This window comes from Eublepharis macularius, chromosome 4 (genome assembly GCF_028583425.1).
Source record: "Eublepharis macularius isolate TG4126 chromosome 4, MPM_Emac_v1.0, whole genome shotgun sequence".
NCBI lineage: Eukaryota > Metazoa > Chordata > Lepidosauria > Squamata > Eublepharidae > Eublepharis > Eublepharis macularius.
The window spans coordinates 46,997,125-47,023,587 of NC_072793.1; the positions used below are offsets into that span (position 1 = coordinate 46,997,125).

Consider the following 26,463-nt stretch of genomic DNA (forward strand, 5'->3'; position numbering starts at 1 on the left):
GGCAGGTGCATGCCTACCAATGGGCCTAATGACACCACTTCCAGAAGATACGCCCCCCCTCCCCAGGTAAGTGCCAGGTCCCCACCTCCCATCAATGGGCCCAATGACACCACTTCCAAAAGACACCCACTCCAGGTAAGTGCCAGGTCCCTTACCCTCCCACCAGTAGGATAAGGGGACCTAGCGGCCCTAGGCTCCTCCCCTCCCTACTCACAGTAGGTTTTCTCTGTTTGAGAGGATTTAAAAACCCCTCCATTCGGGGAAGTGTCACATTTTCCTGCAAGCCTGGAGGGCTCTCTAGGTCACCAGAGAACACCTCATATCTGAACATGGCCCATTCTCTGGGTCTGTTGATTTGCAAGAGGACCAAGTCCAGCTTTAGATATATGATATATTGTTTACAAGAAACCAAAAACTAAGAAAAACAAATGCAAGACAATTGATCTAAATACTAAATACCAAAGATTTTATTACAAAGTAAACCTATACAAAAAAATCTACTAATGTATATTACAGTGAATTAAACCAATAACGCCTCTACTGTAGAAGCTACATTGAAGCCCTTAACACCATATTTTGTCTAATCTCTTCATATTATTTTCTCTATGTATGGCTGTTTACCAAATCCTCCTTTACCATGAAAAAATTCTTGTTTCCCATTTTTAGCAAATGTTAATCAAGTGATAGTATGTATACTAAGAGTAAAAACCTATTTTCTTCTTTGGATTCTTACAGCATAAATGAATAATATCAACTCTGGAATATAATGTACATAGTAGTTAACTCTGAGAACTTCTGATAAAACTAATGAAACTATTTACTGTAACTTCTAGGTTTGCTCAGATAACTACCATATGTGAAAAAAATTGTTCTACGTGCACCACAAAACCAAATGTTCTCCTCCAAATAGTTATAAATTCTGGTTAGTTTCCATGATGAAAGATGCTACTGATGGACCATTTTCATTAAATTCTTTCAAAATGGAAGACTAACTAAAAAAGTTGAACAATCAGTAATCATACCATCAGCCTCAGAGTGGCAGGTCTGTAATCTAGAGAGCCGGGTTTGATTCCCTGCTCCTCTGCTGGAAGCCAGCTGGGTGACCTTGGGTCAGTCACAGCTCTTTCAAACCTCTCTCAGCTCTACCCACCTTACAGGGTGATTGTTGTGAGCATACTTTGTAAACCACTCTGAGTGGGTGTTAAGTTGCAGTATATAAGTCCTAAAGTGCAGTATATAAATTGAATGTTGTTATTCCTTGGCTCACGTTCTATTTGAGCAAAATGCTATATATTTCTGAAAAAAGATTACTTGCCTTTTTCAACCATCAGCATTTTGAATTATTTGAATAAATGGGACTTACTTTTGAGTAGGTCTGCTTACTGTTTCTCTGTTGGGATTTCAGTCTTAGAGGTCAAATAACTCTTTATTTGTAAATTTTGAAAATCAGATATGGTGCACTACAAGTGTACACCAAATTAAATGTGAATACTATGGTCTCATATGTAGAAATTATTTGCTGTAGCTACTGCCCATAAGGTGTCAGAGTTTGTACTGCTAGAAGATCTTTAAGCAAAGGTCTTAGAAGAATGATGGAGTCAGGAAGAGCAAGCCCCTGAATTTTGGATTCTGCTCCTGCTGGTCACTACTGGCAATTCCATGGCTTTTCACAAATAGTGCCTGTCACTTCGCGTCCACATGCATAATCATTCCACCAGCCTCTTTCTGTCATCGTGACACAGTCCTCACCATGGCCATAATCATTTGGCTCCCCTGCAAACCAGTGGCTGCGGAAGAAAAGCGATAGCAGTGTCAATAAAATCCCTATAAGATTGTTTTTACACAAGATGGGGTGAACAGTCTCTTATACCCAACAATAGGATATATGGAGAAATGCCCTCTACTTTGGCTACATTACACAGTTGGAAATTTGGGGGCTATAAAATCTCCACATTAATTCCAAGAAGTAGATTTGTGCATTATTAGTTGGAATGATTACAAAAAATAATTACAAAAATGGGGTGTTTCATAATTATCATAATCAATATGAAAATGAAACAAATTCCCCCTCTAAACACAGGATTGCCAGGTCCCTCTTGGCAACTGCAGGGAGCAGGGGGAACTTATCAGATGTTGGGGGTGCTTGCCAGTGACATAATGACATCACCAGCAACACACTGCTGTCGCTCCCGGAAGTGATGTCATCGCATTGCTGGGCCTGCCAGAACTGCTCTGGTATTGGGGCAAAATTCATTTGGATTTGAAGTGATGTAACGCCAGTGCTTTGGCAGCAATATGATCATGTCACCGGAAAAGGTCTACGCTGCCCGGTAAGTTCCCCTCCCCACCTCTTTTTCCCTGCCAACTAGATAAGCACCATCAGGAAGCACCCACTGGGAGCATGGTAGGGATCCTTCACTCCCACCCTCCATCTCCCACCCCTGCTTACCTGGTTGGTGGAGGGGAAATGCACCTCCCAGGCAATATGGTGTGCTCCCAGGGGGTGTGGCACACAGGAGAGCTCCACAGCAGCTCAATTCAGGCCAAAGCTAGCCAAATTGGCCTGAATTGGGCCTAATTTGGCTCCTTGGGGAGCACGGGAGCACTCCCTGGACGGCCCGTGACCCACATGATGACATCACGTCCTGGAAGTGATGTCATCATGCAAGCCGGGACACAAAAATGGAAAACCCCAAGGTAGAAGCTGGGCCCCAGATCTCCCGGGGGGGGGGGCGGTCAGGGGACCTGGCAACCTTGGGCATGGCAAACATGTCTTAGCAAAAATGTCTTTATTTCATTTTGTTCTGGTTTCTTTTTTTACTGCAGTCTCTGCTTCTATTGATTTCACTTTTACAAGGCAGCCAGCATTGTACTAATACGGACACACCAGAACAATGTTCATTAAGGGGAGGGGGAGATAGGCTGTGGGCTGTCTTGATTGAATGCAAGCTGTCGCCACTAGGATTACATACATTCCATTCCCAAAGGATTTGACTCTTCCTCTCTCCTTCCAATGTCTCCCTTGCTGTCAAAATTTTGCCTTATCGTCTACATTCCCTCTGCTTGCCTGCTGCCCTCCATCCAAGTAAATCTACCTCATAGTCCTCCTTCTGCTGCCTTAGAGTTACCAAGTCCCCTTACTCTCCTGGTGGGACAGAGAACCCAGCATTTACTGCTAGGATATCTTCATGTATGCGCAAAGCATGCATGCACTCCCGGCACAATGACATCACTTCCAGGAGTGCTCCTGAGCTTCATGCTGGGCTGATCTGGGCCCCGAAATTGGTCAAATTGGCCCAGCACAAAGCCTGGCAGCATTCCCACGGCTTGCACATTGACGTCACTCCTAGGAGTGATGTTGTTGCACCATGCCAGGAGCACGCCCCAGGAGGCCCATTCCCAAGCTATTTCCTCTGCTGGCTAGGTGAGTTTGGGGCCGGGGGGCGGAGGCTGAGAACAGAGGGGATCCTCTACTCCCACTAGGGGACTGGGCAACCCTTTTGGAATTAATAACAACATAAATGATAGAAATGAAAGAAATTCCCATGCACAAGTCTAGTGGATCGCTAGAAAAGGGAAGGAATGGGATTTATATTATGGCAATACTTAGAGTTGGTAAAATGTTTAAGGAGAAACTTAGCTTGAAAATATCACCTTTCATCTTTCAAATGATACTGGATTAAGCAGAAATATTAGGTACTAATTTATTTTATCATATGCTTCCTAAAAATTTCTTTGGATAGCACATTGTCAGTACTAAATGAACATTATGTGCCAGTAGGGAAGAGCCAACTTTACTGTTGAAAATCTCCAGTCTGTTCCTTACTTGGATGCTTTTGTTTGGGGTAACTACTTGGATATCAAGGGTATGTTGCCTTCTTCAGTGATTACAGTTCAGGTATTTTAATACAAAATTTGAATAAGATCATTTGGATGCAAAATAACAAAGGAATGTTTTTCTGAATCTGCAGGAAGCCTGCAATAATTGCTTAGAACTAGGGAAATTGAGTCATATCACTCCAAGGCCTTATGTATGTAATTTCATAGCAATAAAATGGGTTCTTCTCACCCCCAGAAACACACAAACATATTACTAGACTTACGTATATGATAGAGGGCTGTCATCCACCCAGACAAAGGTATTTTCATTTTTCATATCGTGGAGACCAATCCAATATAAATAGCGTTTTTTCTTTGACTGGAGAAACATCTGAAACACATTTCCTTTTACATTATTTGAACTGAAATAGACTATGTAGACTGTACTATGAATTCTTGAATGCAATGATAATATTACTGTGTTTGAGAGGAGACCACAGCACTCTATGAATTACACAGATTACTATGATGTGCTCTGTGTTGGGCTGCCCTTGAAGACGACATGAAAATTGTAGCTGGTCAGAATACGGCATCTCAATTGTTGTCAAAGGCTAGACAATGAGAACATAAATTGCCTGTCTTCAGATAACTACACTGGCTGACAACAAGGGCAGATTGGCCGTTAAGGCTGCCAGGAAACATCTAGGTGGACAAATGGCTGGGGAATCTGCCTTCTCCCACTAGGGTTGCTGCTCTGGTGAGCTGGAGGCCCTTGTAGCTACAGCTGCGATGCGCCAATGGCCCTCGTCCTATGTGGGGCAGGGGAGCCACCACTGCAAGCGAGCTAGCTACCCCAGCCACACGTGACACCAACGAGTTCCCATGGCATACCCACATGACATGGGGCTGGGTCAGGCAGCTTGTTCATGGCTGCTGCTGTTCACCTGCCCTGCATTGAGCTGGGGCAGCAGGCTCACTGCTATGGAAGAAAAAAAGTAATCTTTTGCTCCTTTCTGCCCCTCTTTTGGGTGAGAGGGCCCTTTCCAGGATGCCTTTTTTGCTTCAGTTTTAACTTGTGAAAGCTGATACCCTGGAAAAATCTTGTGGGTCTCTAAGGTGCCAATGGACTCAAATCCTTCTGTTCTACAGCAGGCCAACATGGCTACCTATCTGAAACAAAGAACAGAAGTGTTTGACATCTCACACCTTGCTGGAAAGTCACACCTAAAAGGGACAGAGACTGGGACAGCCAAAAAGCTAGATAGTATTTTCTTTGTCTTGTGGAAGGAAGATCAGAACTGTCCCCAGAGGGAGACTCATTCCCAAAGGGGAGATTAAAAATTCTCCGGTCATGAAAAGAAGCTCTCTTCTCTCATATCTCTTGGGCTCTGCTGTACACAAGCCATGAAGGACTAAAACTTTATGGAGGGACTCCATTTTGATCATCTATCGGGGGCAATGGGAGAAGTCCAACTCTCAGAACAAAAATAATGATGGCTTTTAAAATGCAGCAACTTCAAGATTTATTAGGCTATCCTAATTAAACACTACTTACAGAGCAGACTAGAGTAACTCTGCTTAGGATCGCACTGTTAGTATAAGTATAGATAATTGGGTTTAGAGGATTGTGTTTTTTCACCTTTTCTTTGTACCCTTGCTAAGCCTGATGCTTGAACAGACAATGTGTACTCTTTATAATTTTGTTTATTAAATGTTCTTATATTTTGAATGCACAAAGCCTGATCTCTGTAAATGGACCACATCTATTTGGTCTTTCTAGCCAAACAGCAGTAAAGGGGAGGGGCATCCCTGTTGCAAGGGATAGAGCGTGCAGCTTTGCTTCTAGTGCCAGTGAATATCCCTTCTAGCAAAGGGCAGCACACTGTCCAAGTTCTGACTAGGGATGGGAATGTTATTTGTGTTAGATATGGGTAGTAAAGCTCACTTTGCTCAACACAAGGAACTGCATATTCCCCCTCCTTCCTTCACAATGGTTACCTCAGAGATAAAGGGGGTTGAGCCCTCCCTTCTCATATGAAATAATCACCAGGGAAAGTCAGAGCACTAGGAAGCAGCGCATTTGGCAGACTGTATTTGACAGGGTCCCCATAAATTGACTAAAACTTGATGGCACTTTCCACTTTTCACCACATTTGAGTCCAACTCTTTTTTCCAAGAGCTGAGATTGGCTATGTCTGTTCTTCACCTTGGACCAGAAGTGGGTTTAGTCCCCACCCAATTCACTCCTATGGTGTAAATAAAGTAGAATACTTAGGAATACTGTTGAGATGAAGGCAAATCCTGCCCAGTGTCCTGTTAAAAGTGAAGGATGGTGCAGTGTCTCTTTGCACTATAGGGAAATGTTAGACTAGCAAGGTGGACAAGTCAAATGCTTCTGATTGCTTTCCTCTTGTCTGTTCTGCTACTATCCCTTTGTTGCCAAGATTGCTAATCTCAGAGACTTTCCTTCTGGCTTTCCCCACGAGGGCAACATGTGCTCTTATCTCTGATATTTAGTGGTTAGAATGCCTAGCTCACACTTTTTATCACAGTACAGACTTCTTTATCAATAAAGAATATCCTTTCCTTTCTTAAAGCAACCAGCATCATGTGGACTTTATCTTAAAGCAGTCTTTCCTGCACTCTTGCACAGATGATCAAGATAACAGGTTATGGGGCACAGCAGTCTGCTGAGAGAATAAAACCCCACAGCTACAGATTAGCAAAGGGGTAGAGACCTTTTTAGAGGGGTAGGAAAGCATTGCAATCAACATAGATTCCTGATATGAGTTAATTATGTGGAAAGAAGATGATTGTGCAACATGGATGGAGAAAATGGCTGGCTTGGAAGGTGGACTGTATGGCATTATACCATACTGAGGTCCCTCCTCTCTCCCAAATTCTGTCCTCCCCTGGCTCCTTCCCCAAATCTCCAGGAATTTCCCAACCCAAAATTAGTAGCCCTACTTAGAAATCAGCTAATAAGCATGTTTCTAAAAGACTAAATGGCTTCTGAAGCCAAGTAGGAAGAATGGGACCTAAAGAACAACAAAGCTACAGCTCTAATAATAGCAGGGCTTTTTTTTCAGCAGGAACGCGGGGGAATGGAGTTCCGGAACCTCTTGAAAATGGTCACATGGCTGAGCGGCGCGGAGGGCAATCTAAACTCCCCTCTGTCTGGAGATCGGGGGCGTGGCCACCAGTCATGTGACCATTTTCTCCGAGGGCAACCCACTGAGTTCCACCACCTCTTTTCCCAGAAAAAAAGTGAATCTTGACTTAATTTGAGATTATTAGGGAGGATGTTGCAACACATGCAAATGAACTTGTTACCATTATTGATCAACTGAGAACCAGGGGGAAGAGGTCTCTCAGACAGAGGAATGGTTCTCTTCATATCCCTTCCAAATTCATTTGGCTCTCTAGTAAATGCTTTGCAAACCTGACCGATCTGGATTGCTCAGAGTCTATGCTGTAAAGATTTGAATTAAGTAAGTTTGAAGCTGAAAGCAGTGCACAGAAATGGAAATGCCCAAAAGAGACCTTTCAAATACAGAAATTCTAGCTGAATTGAGAATAACAGAAGGAGGGCATTTCAAGGCAAGCAACCCCAGGTAAGAAATTGAATGTTTACAACGCAAACAAAAGGAACAATTAAATTCAGCTGTCTCTAGGCTGCCAAGTAGTAACCACATGCATTCCACCACAGAGGGCCAAACTAGACGTGTGTCCTAGGTCTGACCTGTTGATGCTACCACCATTTTAAAGGCTAATGAGGCAATTTTAAAATGCTATGAGCACCTGATTCTGATTGGGCCCACAGTGTGGAGTGATGAGGTGCTCCCATGCCCCCGCCCCCCATGCCTTTCAAGTGCTGAAACAGCAGCATGGGGTAGACCTGGGGTTGCCATCATATCTAGCAAGAAATGTTAACATAGTACAATCCATAAACAAATTTCATTTTAGACAGTGGAGCCTCATATCACATGATAAGGTCATGTGACTTCTCAAAGCTAGACAAAAGTTCAACAGCACAAAGTCTATCTTTGGCAATGACCAACACTTAATACTGAAGGAAAGGGGGAAAGAATGCCACAGTGTAAATTACCAGAAGGAAGAGTAAATGAGATTCTGGTGAAAGATTTCCTTTAAGACACTAATCTTGATCAGCAAATTGTTGATCAAGGCTGGTGCACAGTTACTAGTGATCATGAAATATATGCTGTTGGAAATTAATGTAAAAGTTAACCTGAATGGTCCAAGTGAAAAGCCAAACTGCTTTAAAGAGTGCTCCAGTGATAATTGTTTTAATCATTGGCAAAGGAGACGAGTTCATAAAAATATTGCCACACAAAAAATTGAAAAGGAGAGTCTAGCTGAAGGAATCAAACTAAAGGAATGCAATGCTACAAACCAATTGTATTTGCAATATCAAACACAAGACAGTAAAGTCCAGTTTTCCAAAGCAAAATGAGAGGAAAATGAAGTCCCTCCCAAAGCTACTACAGAATGACATCTGCAGGCTCATGCAAACAGATGTGTGCTTGTTCAAATACTTTTGAATTTTTATAGATGATTTTTCCGTATATACAGTGACCTATCTATGTAGTGAAAAATCACAGGTGCTGGAGAAGATTGGGGAGCACATGGCTACTGTGAGCAACAAGTGCAGGAGGAAGCCCCGGCTCCCAAGTTCTGTGCAATGGTGGTGAATACATAGCAAGAGTCACCAAGCAATTCCTGAGAGAGCAAAGCATAGAGTACTGAACCATGGTGCCCTACTCTCCAGAGCAGAATGGCTTGGGTGAAAGAAAGAACAGCATCTGATGGAGCTGGCATGATGCCTACCTCAACAACAAATATTGGGACAAAGCCGTCATGGCTGCTATATGCTTACAAAAAATACTCTAATTCCCTCCCCCCTCTCTCTCCAGTTTCCAAGAGAGCAACAAATGCTTTTGTCTGTGAATGCCTAGGTCAGTAAAGAACATCCTTGCCTTTAAAGGAACAAGCTTCATGAAGACTTTAAGGCGACCTCCCCTCTACTTTCGTATCCCCAGCTCAAGATAACACATCCTGACTTTGGATGGTCTCACTTTTAGTGACAGGGTTCTAGCAAGAGATATGAAGAACTCCAAGGAACCCTGTAATGTACCGCAAGATTCAAGCCCAGTAGCATCTTGAAGACCAACAAGATTTTCAGAGTATAAATTTCCAAGTGTCAAAGCTCCCTTTGTCAATACATCTGACTCTTGAAAGTTGATATCCTGAAAATCTTGTTCATCTTCAAGGTGCTACTGGACTCAGATCTTACTGCAGACCAACATGGCTACCCAAATGAAACTGAAATGTACTGGCTCTGTTTCTTTCCTTCTCTCTCTCTTTCTCTGTGCTCATATCTTTTTAGTCCCATTGATAGGAAGAAAAGTAGGATCTATTTTCAATTAAATAAATTAAATATTACCTTTCATAATTATAGACTTTTGACAGAATGCAAAAAAAAGGCAGAACACAAATAATTCCCAATAAAGAATAATTTGAAGCATCAACAGCACCCAACAAGTTCGTGACATTTCCACAAACACATTCAATGCAACAATTACAGTGGCACTGAAATACCACATTTTCCCACACTAAAAATGTACTTTGAGTGCTCAAGAAATGCAATATGTCTGCAAGAACTGGCTTGAGGGGAAATAAACAGGTTGTACTCAATAAATGGAAAACATCCATTTGATCATTTATTTCAAAACACGTTTGCGTTACCTGCTCATCTGCATCATTGATGACAACCAAGTGGCTACCTTGATTCTCACAGAAATTCTTAGCTAAAGACCAGTGTATCTCCTGTTCATGAAAATAGTAGCATTTTCCTTTGTTCAGTAGCCAGCCCTCTGGACACATCTTGCAGGCTGAGGCTACAAAGAAATTACAGAGATAGTATATACAGCAATCACTATATCTAATTCTCAACATAGCCAAATCTGTGGGTACTTAAATCTTGAGAATGGAGACATGAAACAGACAATACAGGTGCTTCTAAAAACAGTTAAAAATGCAGTTTTGCAGAAAAATCTGAAATTTTAAAAAATACTTTGGAGGTTACCCAAAATAACATTGTGCAGGCCCCAGAGCATGCACGCGAACAGAGAACAAAAAGGTGAGTGCTGGTTTCCCCCTCCCACCTGGAGGGTAAGGGGATCTGGCAACACAGAGCCAAGCTACAAGTGACATTTTTCACGTGAAGGACACTTGATCGTTTTCACAAGTTTTTCTGGGAACTGAAGCCCCTCTCCCCCGCCCCTTTTCCTTCTGTTCCTTCCCCTCTCTGTTAGAATCGCTGTCTGAAGAGCCAGAGAAAGCCTGCGGCAGCAGCAGCTTTTGCAAATTGTCTTGCTCCCGGGGAGCTGCTCTGGGGAAAGCTGACATGTAGGTGAAGCTGAGCAGGACGCCCAGAGAAGGGAGAAAGTTGCAGCTGCCCTTCCCCAAAGATCGTTGAGAGCAGGCTTGTGACTGGAGGAACGATTTGCAAAAGCTGCTGCTGCCGCAGGCTTTCTCTGGCTCTTCAAACAGTGATTCTAACAGGGGCAGGGAAGAGGGACTTTAGTTCCCAGAAAAACTTACAAAAATGATCAAGTGTCCTTCACGTGAAAAATGTCACTTGTAGCTTGGCTCATAGTTACTGGGACTGATCTGGCAACCAGAACTGTGAAAGTTAATCATAGTTTTACCAGGGAACAGCTGCCAGGGGGAGGGAAAGAGGGAAAGCTGGAGCCAGGGGGGCAGATAAAGGTTGCTTGGTGGAAAGGAGAGAAAGAAGCAGGAAAAGGGGAGAAACTATGGACCAAGTCAGACACGCAGGTTTTTAAAGAAAAAGGTCTGGGTTCCCCAGACCCAACAAGAGTTCTCTACAGCTATACAGCAGCTTTCGGGATTAGCTTTTAAAAATAAAGGAGACCCTAAACTGACTCAGAATGCCTCAGTGAAGGGGCTCCTACCTTCCCCCTCAACTGTTTCCCATGTCAAAATAGCAGTCAAAGGAGTTCCCCACCCCCCTCTTTTTTCTGCTCCATATGAAGAATTCTATGCACATGGAGCAGTAAAAAAAGGAGGGAACTCCTCCCGTATTATTGTGACATGGGGAAATGGCTTGAGGGGGGAGGGGGAGCCCCTCCTTCCCCCACAAAGGCATTCTGGGCTCTCTTTTTAAAGCCATTTACTTTTTAACTGCTGTATTGCTGCAGAAACTTGAGTTGGGTCTGGAGAGCCCAGATCCAACTCTTTAAAAGCCTGCACATCTCGCGTGGCCCTAAGAGGGCTTTTAGGGGAAATGGCAGGGGAGGGGGAAATGATATGCCCTCTACAAGTTCTTGTGGGTCCCCCACTTGTCATATACTTGCTTTCATATACATCACATACATCTTCTCAATCTGTTCATTATCACACCATACTGGCCCTCAACACATGTGTACTCATCCTTTTTTTTTATCCCCAGCTTTCTAACAGATAGTACCCATTAGCAGGAGAATCAGCAGTCTCTCAGTAAGAATAGCATTTTATTAGTCCAGGAGCAAGGGAGTCTTGTATCTTACCATTTAGTTTTTGAAGAGCATTCTGTAGTTTAAACGTCTCATCCCAAATCTTTTTTTTCTCTGTAGTTAAATCGTTCTGCAATTTTGTCACTAGGAACAACATTGGAGATCAAAAGATGGTGAGTTGGTCTGATGCAACTGGTGTATGGTGCAAAAGTGATTCCAAAACAAGTTTTTCGCAATTTCCTCATTAGTTTGTAGACTAAACAATTAGAATCTAATTCCCACTTTCTCGCTGAGGGCCAAATTAAATGCAAAAACAGAAGACCTACAAGTTTTCCCCCATAATTTTTTGAAACTAGGGTCCAGGTCTGAAATATATGTAAGTCTATCTTGAAGAAAGCTGGCACAGCCCACTTGTCCTTCCTGAATCTCTCTCTGTCTCTTCCAGAAAGCCAAGTTCTAGGCTGAATTTCAAGTTCAAATAAAGGTTAAGATTCTGTTAAGACCTTTCGAGCAGCTGTTTGATTCCTGATTCTGAGAGCAGACTTTCTGAGATCTGCTTTATGTATATGCCTCCTTCCTATATGAGAATATTATAGAATCCAGGCTGTGGCATGAGGGCACAGAACTTTCTCCATTGCTGTTTCTGTGGTCCCTATTCCTTCCTCCTCTACCTCTGAGGTTGCTATTAGAGATGGGCATGAACTGGAAAAAACCCAAACCATGCGGTTCGTGGTTTGTCAAACTTCATGAACCACGAACTTTCACAAACCTGCCCTTGGTTCGCGAACCAGTTTGTTTGGTTTGTGAAAATGTCACATCTGGGTCAGAAAATCATCACTTCCAGGCCAGCAGAAGGTCACTTCCGGGCCAGCAGAAGGTCTGCAGGAAGTCCATCCCCTGTTGCCTAGGAAACTGATTGATTGGCACCAGGCTGTCTGCAGTCATGAACTGCACGAACCAAAAAATGAACCATAGAAACCAGCCTAAAGTTCATGGCAGTTAATCAGAAATGGGATCTGATGAACCGCAGTTCACAAACCACGAACCGGCCTGGTTTGTACTTAATTTTGGTTCGTGCCCATCTCTAGTTGCTATTTGTCCCATAAGAGGGGAAAAAATACAGACACTACCTCATAGCCCAATCACTGAAAATGGTCTTCAACAATTAATCAGCTAAAACTTTGGGCCTAACTGAGGTGGTAAACTGGAACTTGAGACTGCTGATGATAACTAACAGGACTTAACGAACTTCCACACATAAAAATCACCCCTTATAACAATACTGGAAGTTCAGGCTAAGCAACTATCCTTTTCCCTGACAAAGGAAAAAAGGAATCTCTATTGAGGGAGAAGGTTACTTTTGGTACAGAACAGCATTCAGCCATGTCAGTTATGCTGTGTAAAGTGACACTGAGGGAATTAGGTCTGAAGCTTGAGTTGATCAGTTAATAGATGCCAATTAAATTCAGTGGAAACAAGTTTGAATTGGTAGGGACACTTGCTCATATTTTAAGATTATTTTGGTTCTGTGGTGTCACCATAGTAAGAATTTAAAAAGAAAATATTAAAGGTGACATTGCATTTAGCAATGAGTGTTAGGTTTGGTTTACACTTTCTTCCATATCTCAAAAAAGTGCCTATATTAAGGATTTGGTAATATGAAAACATTTTTAGTTTTAGTCTGTTAATTAATTAGTAAAAGATAGATGATTAATTGATGAACACTTTTGATCAACTGAGCACCCTCTCTTTTTCTCTCATATGTATAACTGTTATTCTCTTTTTCCTGGGATATTGACAGAGGAACACAAAATGTCTGACTTGCTGGAGGTGCCCTAGGAGATCCCTGCCGTTACTAATAGCTGAACCCTCATACTTGACAATGAACTTTGTTCACAACTGACAGGAGACAAAAACATTGTCTGAGATATGAGCAACAGTGGTGGCCAGAGAATTTTCAGAAGTTGAACAAGCGGCTCTTTATAAAAAGTCAATTGATAAGTGTGGTGAGTTTAGAACACAGGGGTCTGTTTTGACAATTTATAGATAACAAAGTTAAATTGTTCACACTGGACTTGAGTCTAGTCTATGACCATAAGAAATCTTGTTCCTGAGATTTTTGAAGAACTGACCCGCTCACACCCTTCCCATCAGAAATCAAATCACAAAACTATGGGAGCACTAAGGGAGTGCTTCTAAGCATGTCAACTTGGAAGTAAGTCACATTTTATTTAATGAGGCTTACTCCTGCTGAAGTGTTCTTAGGATTGCAGTCTAAGTGCACTTACCATCCTGTTTTAGTTTATTCTGATTATGTTCTAATCTCTGCAGGCTGTTATTCAACTCTGTTGCTGTAAGAAAACCAAACATTACAACTACACTTCAGTCACCAGTTATGGAGAAAAGATACTGTTAAATTCTCCACACTTTCCTCTGAGAAGAAAGAAGCCCAGGAGTAGCACTGCTGTATTCAATTTTATTTTGATGAGCATTGGACATTTATGGTGTCTTTGTAATTAGCCTGTTCTGTTTGCAAATACGAAATAAAACATATTTATTTATTTTCTTTGGATTTCTATTCCACCCTCCCCATGAAGGGCTCAGGGTGGATTACAATATTTTAAAAACACATTAAAATTTATACAATTAAAACCATAAATAGTTTTGTTTAAAAACTTCACACATAAATATACACACTCAGATGGCAGCAATCAATAGCAGCAGACGCAGCTCAACAAGATAAGGTGGTGGACATGGTGGAAGCAAGTAGACCCCTACAGCAGGCAAAACAACTAATAATCCTGCAGCTAATCTGTCTGGACCTCACACATGCAGTTAAGATACAGACTGCTTCCAGTACAGTTCTGTATGCCCTAAAGTTAAAAAAAAAATTGCCACCTGTTCTCTTTTCTCTCATACTGGCAACCAGCAGGTGAGAGGGAATGGGTGGAATGACATTGTGCCCAAGCTAGAGGTCTTCTAGCTCAAACCAGGAAGTGATGTCACCATATCGGCATGATAGTCTATCCCTCCAAACCCTATACTTTGCACTAGAAGTGACATTGCTTCAATGACATGATAACTCTTCTCCCTCCATTTTCCCCCCATGGCTGAGACAGCAGGTGGATACCAGGAGACCTGGTAAGCTTATCTCTCACACAGAGCACTAGTCTCAAATCACACCCTGTTAGTAAGTTTCCATTCAGGAAAACCATTTCTCAAGTTATCATTAGCTCCCTGAAGGAAATGTCATCTATAAACCATGACGATTAGCATGCAACTTCACAAACGATAGTGGTAAGCATACTTAGTAAAAAATGGAGAAAGCAGAACTAATTGTCCTTGGGGTTGCTGAAAAGAGGGATGAGGAGAACAAAGACAGGTTACAGTAGGGACTTCAGGATCATAGCAAAGTCAGGATCATAGCATACCATAGGTGGATTGATTAGAATGAAGTACCTCTAGTTGCTTTACCATATAGGTGTCTGAAAAAGACAGAACTTGTAGTTAGTAGGAGGACCTGGTTCCAAATCTATTTTTTTTTTAGCAATGTCATCATGTCTATGGGTTGAACAGTTCTTCTGAGGAATAAGGAGCTGGCTTTGCTTCAAAGGAAAATTCAGTTCACATGAAGTGGGTGGAGGATGAGATCACTTCTACATCACACGAGGTATTCTATGAGTCTCTTTACACAATACTTCTTACACTAGGACACTCAAGTGAAAAGAGACTCAATATTAGCCGGGACTCATAGTTTAAAAAGTCAGAACGGAAGGCTCTGTCATTTCCCCTTTTCCACAGGAGGGTAGTTTAAAAGACAGCAGGCAGAGATGCTCCTCAGAGGGTTTGTTAATTAGATGCAATTGACAAACCCTTTGAGGAGAGATTGGGCTCCTGTGGAGAGGGGAAATTGACAGAGCCTTCAGCTTTTAAACTACAACTCCTGGCTAACATTGCGTCTCCCTTCACTTGAGCGTCCTTGTGTAAGAAGTATCATAGAGAGAGACTTTATGTCACAATGGGAATCTGTGGGCTAAGGGAAACCTACATCTCCTTAATGCTGGGGAGTTTTGTACATTATTACTTCAGCTGCTGACTCACTTGAAGTCAGAACTGACAAAGCTGTGTAGTAGACCCAGAATGGATAAACTGAAGGGCTTACCTACTTCAGGAATTTTCACACTAACCTGCTATCTGTTGCAGTGAGTTTGGGGCACCAAGGAACATGTAGGAACTGATTTTAGGAACTCTTTTATCTATAGCTTCTTTTCTTTCAGCTATTCACCTACATGTATTTTGTCATGATGATACAATAGAGAACTAAGCTTATAAATACTGGAATCCAGAAGTGGTTTATTAGCCCTTTAAAAGCTGACTGCTACTTAGGGGATTGGCACAAAGCAGAAGTAACAAGCAGTTCTGAACAGAAAACAGATATTGTTACCATTTCCACTCAGCAGAGTTTGTTCGCTATGCAGCCGTTCTAGTTCCTTGGTCATCCTGGAGTCTGAAACAACATACAGTCAAATCACTGTGGAACCCAGACAGCAGCCGTTATTCCTACTCTGAGAGCAGAACCACAAAAGGCACAGATTGGACACTTGCCAGCTTCCCTCAAGTTTTGGTGGGAAATGTAGGCAGCTTGGCGGAATGTTGGACAAGTGACAGTTGAAAAGTCCATTGGACAGCAGTCAGAGAGCGAAGCTGTGAGACCAAGATGCCTACATTTCCCATCAAAACTTGAGGGAAGCAGACAAGTGTCCAATCTGTGCCTTTTGTCACTTGTGGTTCTGCTCTGAGACACAGTTTTTCTGACCATTAGGCAACCCACGGTGGCAGCTTGTGGGGTGGGATGGGGGGTAGCTGCAGGAACTTGAGGAGTGGGCTTTAATGGTTCCCACTACCACCTGGGTGAAACTGCTTTTACTCTTTAGGAGCAGCAGAAGGATGAACAGGCTGAAGTTTAAGCAGCTAGGAAGAAAAGACTAGCAACTTGACTTTCAAGATAGCTACTAAAAGTTGGAGAGTAGGTGTCAACAGATAAGCAACACCTTCCACTTCTTCCTGTTTCGTTTCTGCTGCCCCTACTATCTCTGCTTCACCATTCCCCACCCCTCTTTAGATCCATTTTCTTTCCCTTCTCTTCCCATCCTTCTCCTGTGATCCCTGGTTGGACTGCCAAGTCACCTGCTGCTATTTAACACCTTGGCCCTTCCCCTCAATTGTCCTTTGTACCTGGCTCCTTGCTGTAAAACTCTTTGCACTATCAGTTAGCGGAAGCTGAGGAGCATGCAGGCCTTGGAAACTCTCATTTTCAAACCACAGTGACCAATGCCACCACATTCTCATGTCGCTCATTGGGTTGCCATAGCAACCCAATATGCAATCAACGTTGTTTGGGGTGGTATCTGCACACGCAGATGTTGCTTATACATGAGGAAGTTGTTACAGCCTATTTTTTTTGTAAAAAACATTTATTTTTCTGCTAACCGGAGAGTTGCCATGGGTTTGCAGAAGCCTATATGCTAGCTCTGGATAGCCCTGTTGTGTGGATTTTTTCATTCACATTGAGAAACTCCTCATTATTATTTTATATAGTGTATATATTTTCCCCCGTCCAAAAAAATTCTGCAGTTTCCGTCTCATCCCACAACCATTCTTTCCCCTCATGTTTGCGCTGTCAGAATGGATTGTAATATAGCAGCTTTTTTATCCCAAATCCGTACATTTTCCAGATATAATGATGATGGTTATAATCCACAGCAGAAACAACACAGCATTTGCAATATAAAGGACTGATATAGATGTTCCTTGTGAACAACATCTGCTCTGCTGCAACAGGAAACCACCTGTGGACAACAAAAATGCATCAAGTAAATTGTGTGCAGTGGTGGGAGCTAAACATTCACTTAGATTGAGGTGGGAATGGGAACTAATTGTTTCCTCTAATAATAAAGTGGGACACTCTATGCTAACGAGTTTGGTAATGAAATAAAGCTACGAGTTTTGTCTATTTGGGGGACACCCCAGATATACAGGAAAAAATGTTGGTTTATGACAGAAACCTCCTCTATGAGAAGTGGGAGGGCTGAGTGTACTGCTGTCCTCATGCTAATAAGGAACCCAGGCAGTAGGTGAGGGCAGAGCACAGACATAAATCCTCAGTGGTCCAGTAGACCGTGAGGCTGAAGAGAAACAAGCAACCTGTCCTTTGCTTCCTTTCAGTCAAGAGTGATGGAAAATCAGGGTTAGGATTTTATTTCTTTGTGTTTTGTTTAATTATTAGCATGTTTATAATCCACCTTATCTCCCACCCCCCTTTCAAAGAGGCTTAAAGTGGCTCTGTATATCCCATGACCACAATTCCCCCCTCTGGATCTTTAAGCCATTAGATCTGCCTCCTTTAGCCTTTTTAAAGAGTTCTGTGAGGTACTAATTTGGAATCAGAGGAAAAAGTATTTTCTGCAGTCCATGTTACCTTCTACCAAAGGGCTATCTAAGCTGCAAATGCGGTAAACCTCCATAACAGCTGAAAGGGTTGAGGTTGGGTTAACAAAATGTTAACACTGATCAGGCTACTCCAGCCAGGAACTGGAGACCTATTAGAACTGCTGCACAACCTGTATGTGTGTGGGGGGGGGGCACATCATTTAGTGTCCCCATTGTTTTTCTTCTTGATTTTCAAAAAAGCATACTAGCTCTGTTCAGACATCATGTGAAACAACGGTTTAATCAAACTGACTATGGTTAATATGATTGGTGGAATGTAGGTCACGTTCCTAACCAGGATCTGAAGTTTGCTTAGTAACTTTTGTTTTACATGATTTCTGAATGCAGATATCCTGGTTTTAACCCAGGCTAGAAGGAAATCAAACCAGAATGTGTTAAGGGAAACCAAGATCTAAGTGATTGTCTATGAGTTGAATCCTGGTTTTACAAACTAACCTTATTAAAATTAAGCATCTAATAGATTTTGCAGCACCTTCATCAAATTACAATTACCAGGATTCCTTGGAAGAAACTATTAGTGCCGTCCTAAGCAAGTTTACAGCCTTCTAAGACATCAATGGACTTAGAAGCATGTAACTCTGGTTAGGATAGCATTGTAAAACAGTTAGATTGTTATAAAATGTTACTATTTTGTAATATATAATGCTTAGCCCCAAACTCTTCTTCCAGTGAACAGTAGACGGCACATTCAAGAATCTTCTAAATCATGCTGATTCAAACAAAAGATTCTAGTTTATTTTGGTAATTGGCCCAGGTTTATGAAAGCAGGAAGCAGCTGTGTCCCTGACAAGATATTGTCTCTCCCAGAGCAAAACCACAAAAATAAGAGCAAAGAGCCAGTGATTAATGGTTTGTGCAAAGGTTCCCTGGGCCATTAGGCAACCATGGGTCATTTGCCTTCAGCATAAAGAGTCTCTAATGGCAGGACATCTCATACTCTCCTCACTGGAGAAGGAATTATCTTATGCTGGAAATTGCACCATGGAACAGGCATCCTCTGGTATTTGACATCACATCAGGATCTATTTTATTTTTGATGACTCCATAATTAGCGATGTAAACAGAGATAACACTAGGGTTTCTTGATTCCACAATCATATTGGACTAGTGCAGAAATTGTATTTTAAAAAATGAGGGTGTCTGAAAATAATTGAAAAATGCCTGAGGTCATTTGAGAAGCTGGAGTGTGTGGGGGATAAGTAAGCAGGAGGTTAGTATCTTATGCTTAGGATCCAAGAGTCTACTACACAGCCTTTTGTCCCATGTCCTGGCAAAATCTGGACCTGCCATGAGATAGAATGACGCAGCCCATCTTAGGCGGCAGATTCCACCACCACAAGGGCACCATTTGGAGATTCCCTCTCAAGCATCAAAAGATTTAGGCCCTCTCTATTCCTTGTCTAACAGAAGCAGAATAAATTATGCAAAGATATGCTCAATTTCTATAATTTCAAAGGGCCATAAAATTAATGGCTTCTCAATGCATAGTTTGGCTATTAATGACCCACATACATGCTATTTCATTTTATTCTGTCTATCATAACTCAGTCCCCATCTGGAGGGCTTAAGCTTTGTTCACATGTGCATTTCACATGTTCCTGGCCATTGATGCGAGCTCCATCAAATCATGATAGTAAAGACTGCCACAGACAAAAAAAAATAGTTGCAATTTTTATTGCTATGTGGATAAATATTGGAAAAGATTCGGTTTTTGTGCACTCTGTATTCTAAAAACTCTTGTAGCGATAAGTCGATTTTTTTTTTTACTTTATTCTTTTCCCTCCCCCCTTCTTTCTTTGTGTATCCCTGTTTAAGTTTTAGAAATCTGAATAAGATTGTATACTGATATATTGTTAGATATTGAATACAAGGCTATGATAAGATGGAAATGGTCAAATATTAATGATGAGGTAGAATGTATGACGTAGTTAGTTTGTGATGGTAAATGTGAAAATACACAGTAGCTGGAATAGTATATGTATTCTTCACTTTAACATTGATTAACTCTGATTAAGATATGTTTTGTGCACTCTGTATTTTAATAACTCCTTTAGTGCAAAATCTTACTGTTCCTTTGACCCTGTATCTCCCCCTCTTCTTTCTGTACCCCTCTTATTCTGAAAATATTTTTTTTTAAAAAGCAGAGACTTTTGTTTCACCTAAAACACTTCACTAGAAGCAGTTCATCTAGAAACTCTACAAGTGTTTGGAATATCAAGTAATAAAAACATTTGTCTCAATTGATCTGGTAACACAGAGGAAAGCAGGGCTTCAAAAAGTAAAGCCAATGGTTTTAGGTGATGCAGTCTAAATAGGCAGAGTTGATATAAGGGATAGGAAAGGTCATCCTGATCTAAGCACAGGAGAAGCAGCATAGCAGAAAGTAGACAAGAAGAAGAGAGATGAAGGGAACTAAGAGGAGATGGAACAGAATGGGAAGAATGAGAATCAGATCGAGAGGAGATGAAATATTCAGGAAGGAGGTGTGGCTATTAACTCTTTTTTTTTGAAAAATTGTATTAGGTGAGTACAAATTACACATACAGTTTTCAATTAAAAACCTAAATATCAATTTCCCCCCACCCTTTCCCTCCCCCCTTTTTCAAAGACTTCCAACAGCTTTCCAACCCATATCTTATTCTATAACTTACTTATCTATTCTCTCTATGTGTTATATATTTCCTATTACAATAAACTAAATATTATCCCTTAAAATCAAATCTATTCAAAACTTAAACTTAACAATAATTAAAACTTCACTTTAAATGGTAAAGATCCCTATCCCTAGTAATTTCCCCAATTAATAACTTTCAAATTGCCATAATTTCCCCTTCACGTCCCACTTTTTGTCCAAATACTCCTTCAATCTCCCCCAGTCATTAAAAAATTCTTCAGGATTCTGGTCTCTCAGCCTTCTTGTCATTTTGTCCATTTCCGCCATGTACAGTAACTTTCGTATCCACTCTTCAATAGATGGTATTTCTTGCACTTTCCATTTCTGCGCATATAATATTCTTGCCACTGTTGTCATATAAAATAACAATGTTCTGTATTGCGTAGGAACATCTTCCATATTTAAGTTCAGTAGCAGGAGTTCTGGGTTCTTTATTATTGAAATCTGCAAAATCTCATTTATCACTTCTAAAATATCTCCCCAGTACTGTCTAGCGACCTCATAAGTCCACCACATGTGATATAATGATCCTTCATGACTTTTACATTTCCAACACGTATCAGACATCTTAGCATTTCCATAAGCTATTTTTTTTGGCATCAAATACCACCTATATATCATCTTGAAAACATTTTCCTTGATACTGGTACAAGTTGAAATCTTCAATGTATTTTTCCACAAATATTCCCATGCCTCCATTGTTATGTCTCTTTGACAATTTATAGCCCACTTCACCATCTGGACTTTAACAGCTTCGTCCTCTGTATACCACTTCAAAAGTATTTGATAAATTTTTGAAATTTTCTTCTTACTTTCTTGTAGTATAGCTTCTTCTAATTCTGAATCTTTCCATTTAATTCCATCTTTTGAACGATCCGAGTTATATAAGTCCTTTATCTGCCTATATTGAAACCATCCATAGCAAAAAGCTAGCTCTTCTTCTGTTTTAATTCTTGTCATATTCTGCTCCTGGATAAGAATCTTTTTATAGGACAGGCATTGGTCTCTATTATAAATAGCTCTCGGGTTGATAGTTTCAAATGGTACCACCCATGAGGGGATACCCTCACCCAGATAACTTTTGTATTTTTTCCAGATTGTGAAGAGACTTCTTCTAACATAATGGTGTAGAAACATAGAATCAGCTTTCAGTTTATCGTGCCACAAGTAGGCATGCCATCCAAACAGTTTTTTATAGCCTTCCAAAGTTAGTCGCTTACAGTTCTCCAGTGACATCCAATCTTTAAGCCAAACCAAACAAACTGCTTCGTAATATAATCTGATATTTGGCAATTGCAGTCCACCTCTCTCTTTGGCATCAGAGAACACTTTCATTTTTACTCGAGGTTTCTTGCCTGCCCATACAAAATCAGAAATCTTCCTCTGCCGCTTTTCAAATTGCTTACTGTCTCTAATAATTGGAATTGTTTGTAATAAAAACATGATCCGTGGTAACACATTCATCTTGACTGCCGCTATTCTTCCCAGCCATGACAGATTTAATTTGTTCCATTTAATCAGGTCTCTATCAATCTGCTGCCATAGCTTTTCATAGTTATTCTTGAACAAGTCAATATTCTTCGCTGTAAGCTCAATTCCTAAATATTTTACTTTATGCGTTACTTCACAGTTTGTAATTTCCATCAATTCTTGTTGCTTTTGTATTGTCGAAGGCTTTCACGGCCGAAGAACGATGGTTGTTGGGGGTTTTCCGGGCTGTATTGCCGTGGTCTTGGCATTGTAGTTCCTGACGTTTCGCCAGCAGCTGTGGCTGGCATCTTCAGAGGTGTAGCACCAAAAGACAGAGATCTCTCAGTGTCACAGTGTGGAAAAGATGTAGGTCATTTGTATCTACTCAGGAGGGGTGGGGTTGAGCTGAGTCATTCTGTAAGAGTTTCCCAGGGTGTGGAATGCTAATGGCTCTCATTCCTGGATACCTTGGTCATCCGCAAAGCAAACTTTCAGTTAGGTCACAAGGTCTACAGGAAACCAACTCACACTGATCGGTACTTACACAAAAACTCCAATCACCACCCCCGACAGAAAAGAGGCATAATGAAAACATTAGTGGATCGTGCAAGACGGATATGTGAGCCGCGCTTTCTCAATGAGGAAATTAATCATCTAAACCACGCACTTCAGGCAAATGGCTACTCCAGAAATGAAATCCGAAGAGCAATCAAACCCAGGATGAATCAAACAACCAAGGAAAAACAGTCACCTACAGGAAAAGTGTTTTTGCCATATATCAAAGGAATTACTGATCAGATGGGAAAGCTTATGAAAAAGCATAACCTTCAAGCAGTATTCAGACCCACCCGAAAAATACAACAGATGCTACGATCAGCAAAAGACAGCAGAGACCCCCTCACCTCTGCAGGAGTATACCGTATACCCTGCAGCTGTGGACAAGTTTACATCGGGACCACAAAGCGTAGCATCCAGACAAGAATAAAAGAACATGAAAGACACTGCAGACTTGGACAGCCTGAAAAATCAGCAGTGGCTGAACATAGCCTAACTCAAACAGGGCACAGTATCTTATTCCAGGACACCAAAATACTGGACAACACTTCCAACTACTTTGTCAGACTGCACAGGGAAGCCATTGAAATTCACAAGCATAAGCAAAACTTCAACAGGAAAGAAGAAACCTTAAGAATGAACAGAGCATGGGGTCCAGTTCTGAAAAACACCAGGCCAACAAAACACTCCACACCCGACAATAGCCCTGCAGAGAAGATTAGCACATCAAGCACCAATCCATATGCAAAAGAACCTCCTCAGGATACAATGAAGCCTCCCGCCATTAGCATTCCACACCCTGGGAAACTCTTACAGAATGACTCAGCTCAACCCCACCCCTCCTGAGTAGATACAAATGACCTACATCTTTTCCACACTGTGACACTGAGAGATCTCTGTCTTTTGGTGCTACACCTCTGAAGATGCCAGCCACAGCTGCTGGCGAAACGTCAGGAACTACAATGCCAAGACCACGGCAATACAGCCCGGAAAACCCCCAACAACCATCTTGTTGCTTTTGTTTTATCATATTCTTACATAATATCTTTGATTTTCTCTTGTTAACATAAAATCCAGCCAGATCTCCGAATTCCTTTATTTTATCTAGCAACTTTGGCATATTTTGTATTGGGTCCTCAACAATAACCATCACATCATCCGCAAACGCTCTGACTTTGTAGGTGAGGTGTGACTATTAACTTGTACGGATGCTTCAGACACCATGTCTGAAGCATCCTTACAGGTTAATAGCCACACCTCCTTCCTGAACCAGGACAGAGTTTTAAAAAGCATAGCAATGGGAGTAGGTTTCTATCCTGTCATTCTTCTGAGGAACTCAGGGCAGCGAACATTGTCCTTCGTTCTCCAATTACTCTTCACAAAAACCTTGTGAGGTAGTTTAGGCTGAGAATGAGTGACTGTGCCAAGATCACTGATCTCAATGCAGAGTGTGGATCTGAATCTGGCTCTCCCAGATACAACACTCTAACCACTACACTTCACAGGTTCACATGACTGAATTCTCCCACTAGAAAATAATAATAAAAGGGCATGTTTTGCTTTGTTCCGCTTCACTTGATTTGATTTTTAGGTTTTTACCAGTTATTTATTGTGCTTTAAATTGTGGTTTTTATGATATTGTGACCCGCCCTGAGCCCGCTTGCAGGGAGGGTGGGATATAAATCCAATTAAATAAATAAATACATAATATTCCTACACATAGAAAACTGGCATGTGAGGAAGATAAGTAAGGGCTAGAAGCTTTCTCCTCAACATCTAGTTTTCTATGTTGAGACGACTGTTTAACTGTGTGGCATCCATGTGGCAAATGAGGTTCAATGTAGCCAAGTGCAAAGTAATGCACATTGGAACCAAAAATCCAAAATATAAATACAAGTTGATGGGGTCTGAACTGGCGGAGACTGACCAAGAGAGAGATCTTGGAGTCATGATAGATAACTCACTAAAAACGTCAGCACAGTGTGCGACTGCCATAAAAAAAGCTAATGCTATGCTAGGGGTTATTAGGAAAGGGATTGAAAACAAATCAGCCGGTATCATAATGCCTCTGTATAAATCGATGGTGAGGCCTCATTTGGAGTACTGTGTACAGTTCTGGTCGCCACACCTTAAAAAAGATATCATAGCACTGGAAAAAGTACAGAGAAGGGCAACTAAAATGATTAAAGGGTTGGAATACTTTCCCTATGAGGAAAGATTGAGGCGCTTGGGGCTCTTTAGCCTGGAGAAAAGACGACTGAGGGGAGACATGATAGAGGTTTACAAGATAATGCACGGGTTAGAGAAGGTCGAGAAAGATGTGTTTTTCTCCCTTTCTCACAATACAAGAACTCGTGGGCACTCTATGAAATTATTGAGCAGTCGGGTTAGAACAGATAAAAGAAAATACTACTTTACACAAAGGGTGATAAACACATGGAATTCGTTGCCACAGGAGGTGGTGGCAGCTACAAGCATTGCCAGCTTCAAGAGGGGACTGGACAAATATATGGAGCAGAGGTCCATCAGTGGCTATTAGCCACAGGAGATAGATGGTATTCTCTTTGTGGGGAGGTGGTGCTCTGTTGTCTTGGTGCTGGAAGGAAGGCAGTGGGAGGGCTTCTGGTGTCCTGGCCTCACTGACAGTCCTTTAGATGGCACTGGATTTCTAGCCACTGTGTGTGACAGAATGTTGGACTGGATGGGCCACTGGCCTGATCCAACATGGCTTTGCTTATGTTCTTATGTTCTTATGTTCTTATGTGGCATTCTACGCACAAACACACACAATCTGAAACAGTACAGCCCAGACACAGGCCTCTTGCCTCAGTAAGCATTAGACCAATATGTGGATAGTATAAAGTTTGTACAGTTCTTTATATGGTTATATTTATTTTCACAGAGGCATTCTCATCCATACAGGAAATGCCCACTCTGATTCACAACTGGTCATTTTGTCACTAATATCACTGAAGCAAATACCAGAGTGATATCAAACTTTTCCTTTGATCAAACTTCCTCCCAGTCACAGAGACCTCAAACAGCAGAACCCATGCAAACATCCCACATCCCTTCATCACACAAAGATCCTTCTAGTAGGCTCTAAACAGGCAATAAGACCTGACAAAACAATACCATTCCTCAAAGGCAGCTGAGCTCTGACTGTTCTTGAATCCAGTCTGGAGCTGACATTTACCTGTTCTCTTGTCAAACATGTTGTCTTTGACCACATCTGTGTCAGGTTCTTCACACTTTGTGTAGATGCCGCCTGGAGCCATCCTTGTCAATCTCTGTGCTGCTCTGCTTCCAGCTACTTTAATATAACCTTAAGGGCTATGTTGCTATTCTCAAGAAAGGAAATGCATGGAGCTAGCCTTCCTCTTTTTAGTCTGGAGTCCTGCTTCAGTCACTTCTGCATTGGAGTTCTTTGGAACATCCTCTGAAGTTGCATCTCATGTGCTGAATCATCCTCAGCCTGATCCCACGTGGCAAGGGCCTCGGTTTCCCGGCCATCACAGCCAGGAGCACAGAAGCATCCATACCTGTAGTTCACATGAGAGTTTTGTGCACACTTTCCTGTATCAGTTGTCATTTTCCATGCATTTTTCTCCTACTCTGCCACTAGGAGACTTAAAAGACTTTTTAAAAAAATCACTAGTACATTATAGCATTGTTTAAAGATAGCCATGATCTACTGTTCCTCTGAATTCCTAGTTTTCTTTAAAAAAAAAAAAAAAAGGTCTATCTCTGTTTTTGTTGTGAGAAAATTTATTTAATTTTAATTTTAATTGCTTCATTCTCACGGAGACTCAAAGCGGATTACAAATGCTTGAACAAAACAATTTGATCAGACAGCAGTAGGCCTCAAACTGCAACAGCAAGACCAAAACACAAACA

At 41.5% G+C, this 26,463-nt stretch overlaps 1 protein-coding gene across 1 annotated transcript; it reads right to left on the reverse strand.

Annotated features, from left to right (window-relative positions):
* Positions 1-1,073: 1,073 nt before the first annotated feature.
* LOC129328982 (C-type lectin domain family 4 member G-like) lies at positions 1,074-25,878 on the reverse strand. Its single transcript, XM_054978341.1, has 9 exons — positions 25,763-25,878; positions 17,084-17,206; positions 15,802-15,864; positions 14,789-14,842; positions 13,646-13,708; positions 11,412-11,501; positions 9,586-9,737; positions 4,104-4,210; positions 1,074-1,787 (listed from the first exon to the last, which is right to left on the reverse strand). The coding sequence occupies exons 1-9, from the start codon at positions 25,842-25,844 to the stop codon at positions 1,646-1,648; spliced, it is 876 nt and encodes a 291-aa protein (XP_054834316.1). The 5' UTR covers positions 25,845-25,878; the 3' UTR covers positions 1,074-1,645.
* Between the last annotated feature and the right edge of the window lie 585 nt (positions 25,879-26,463).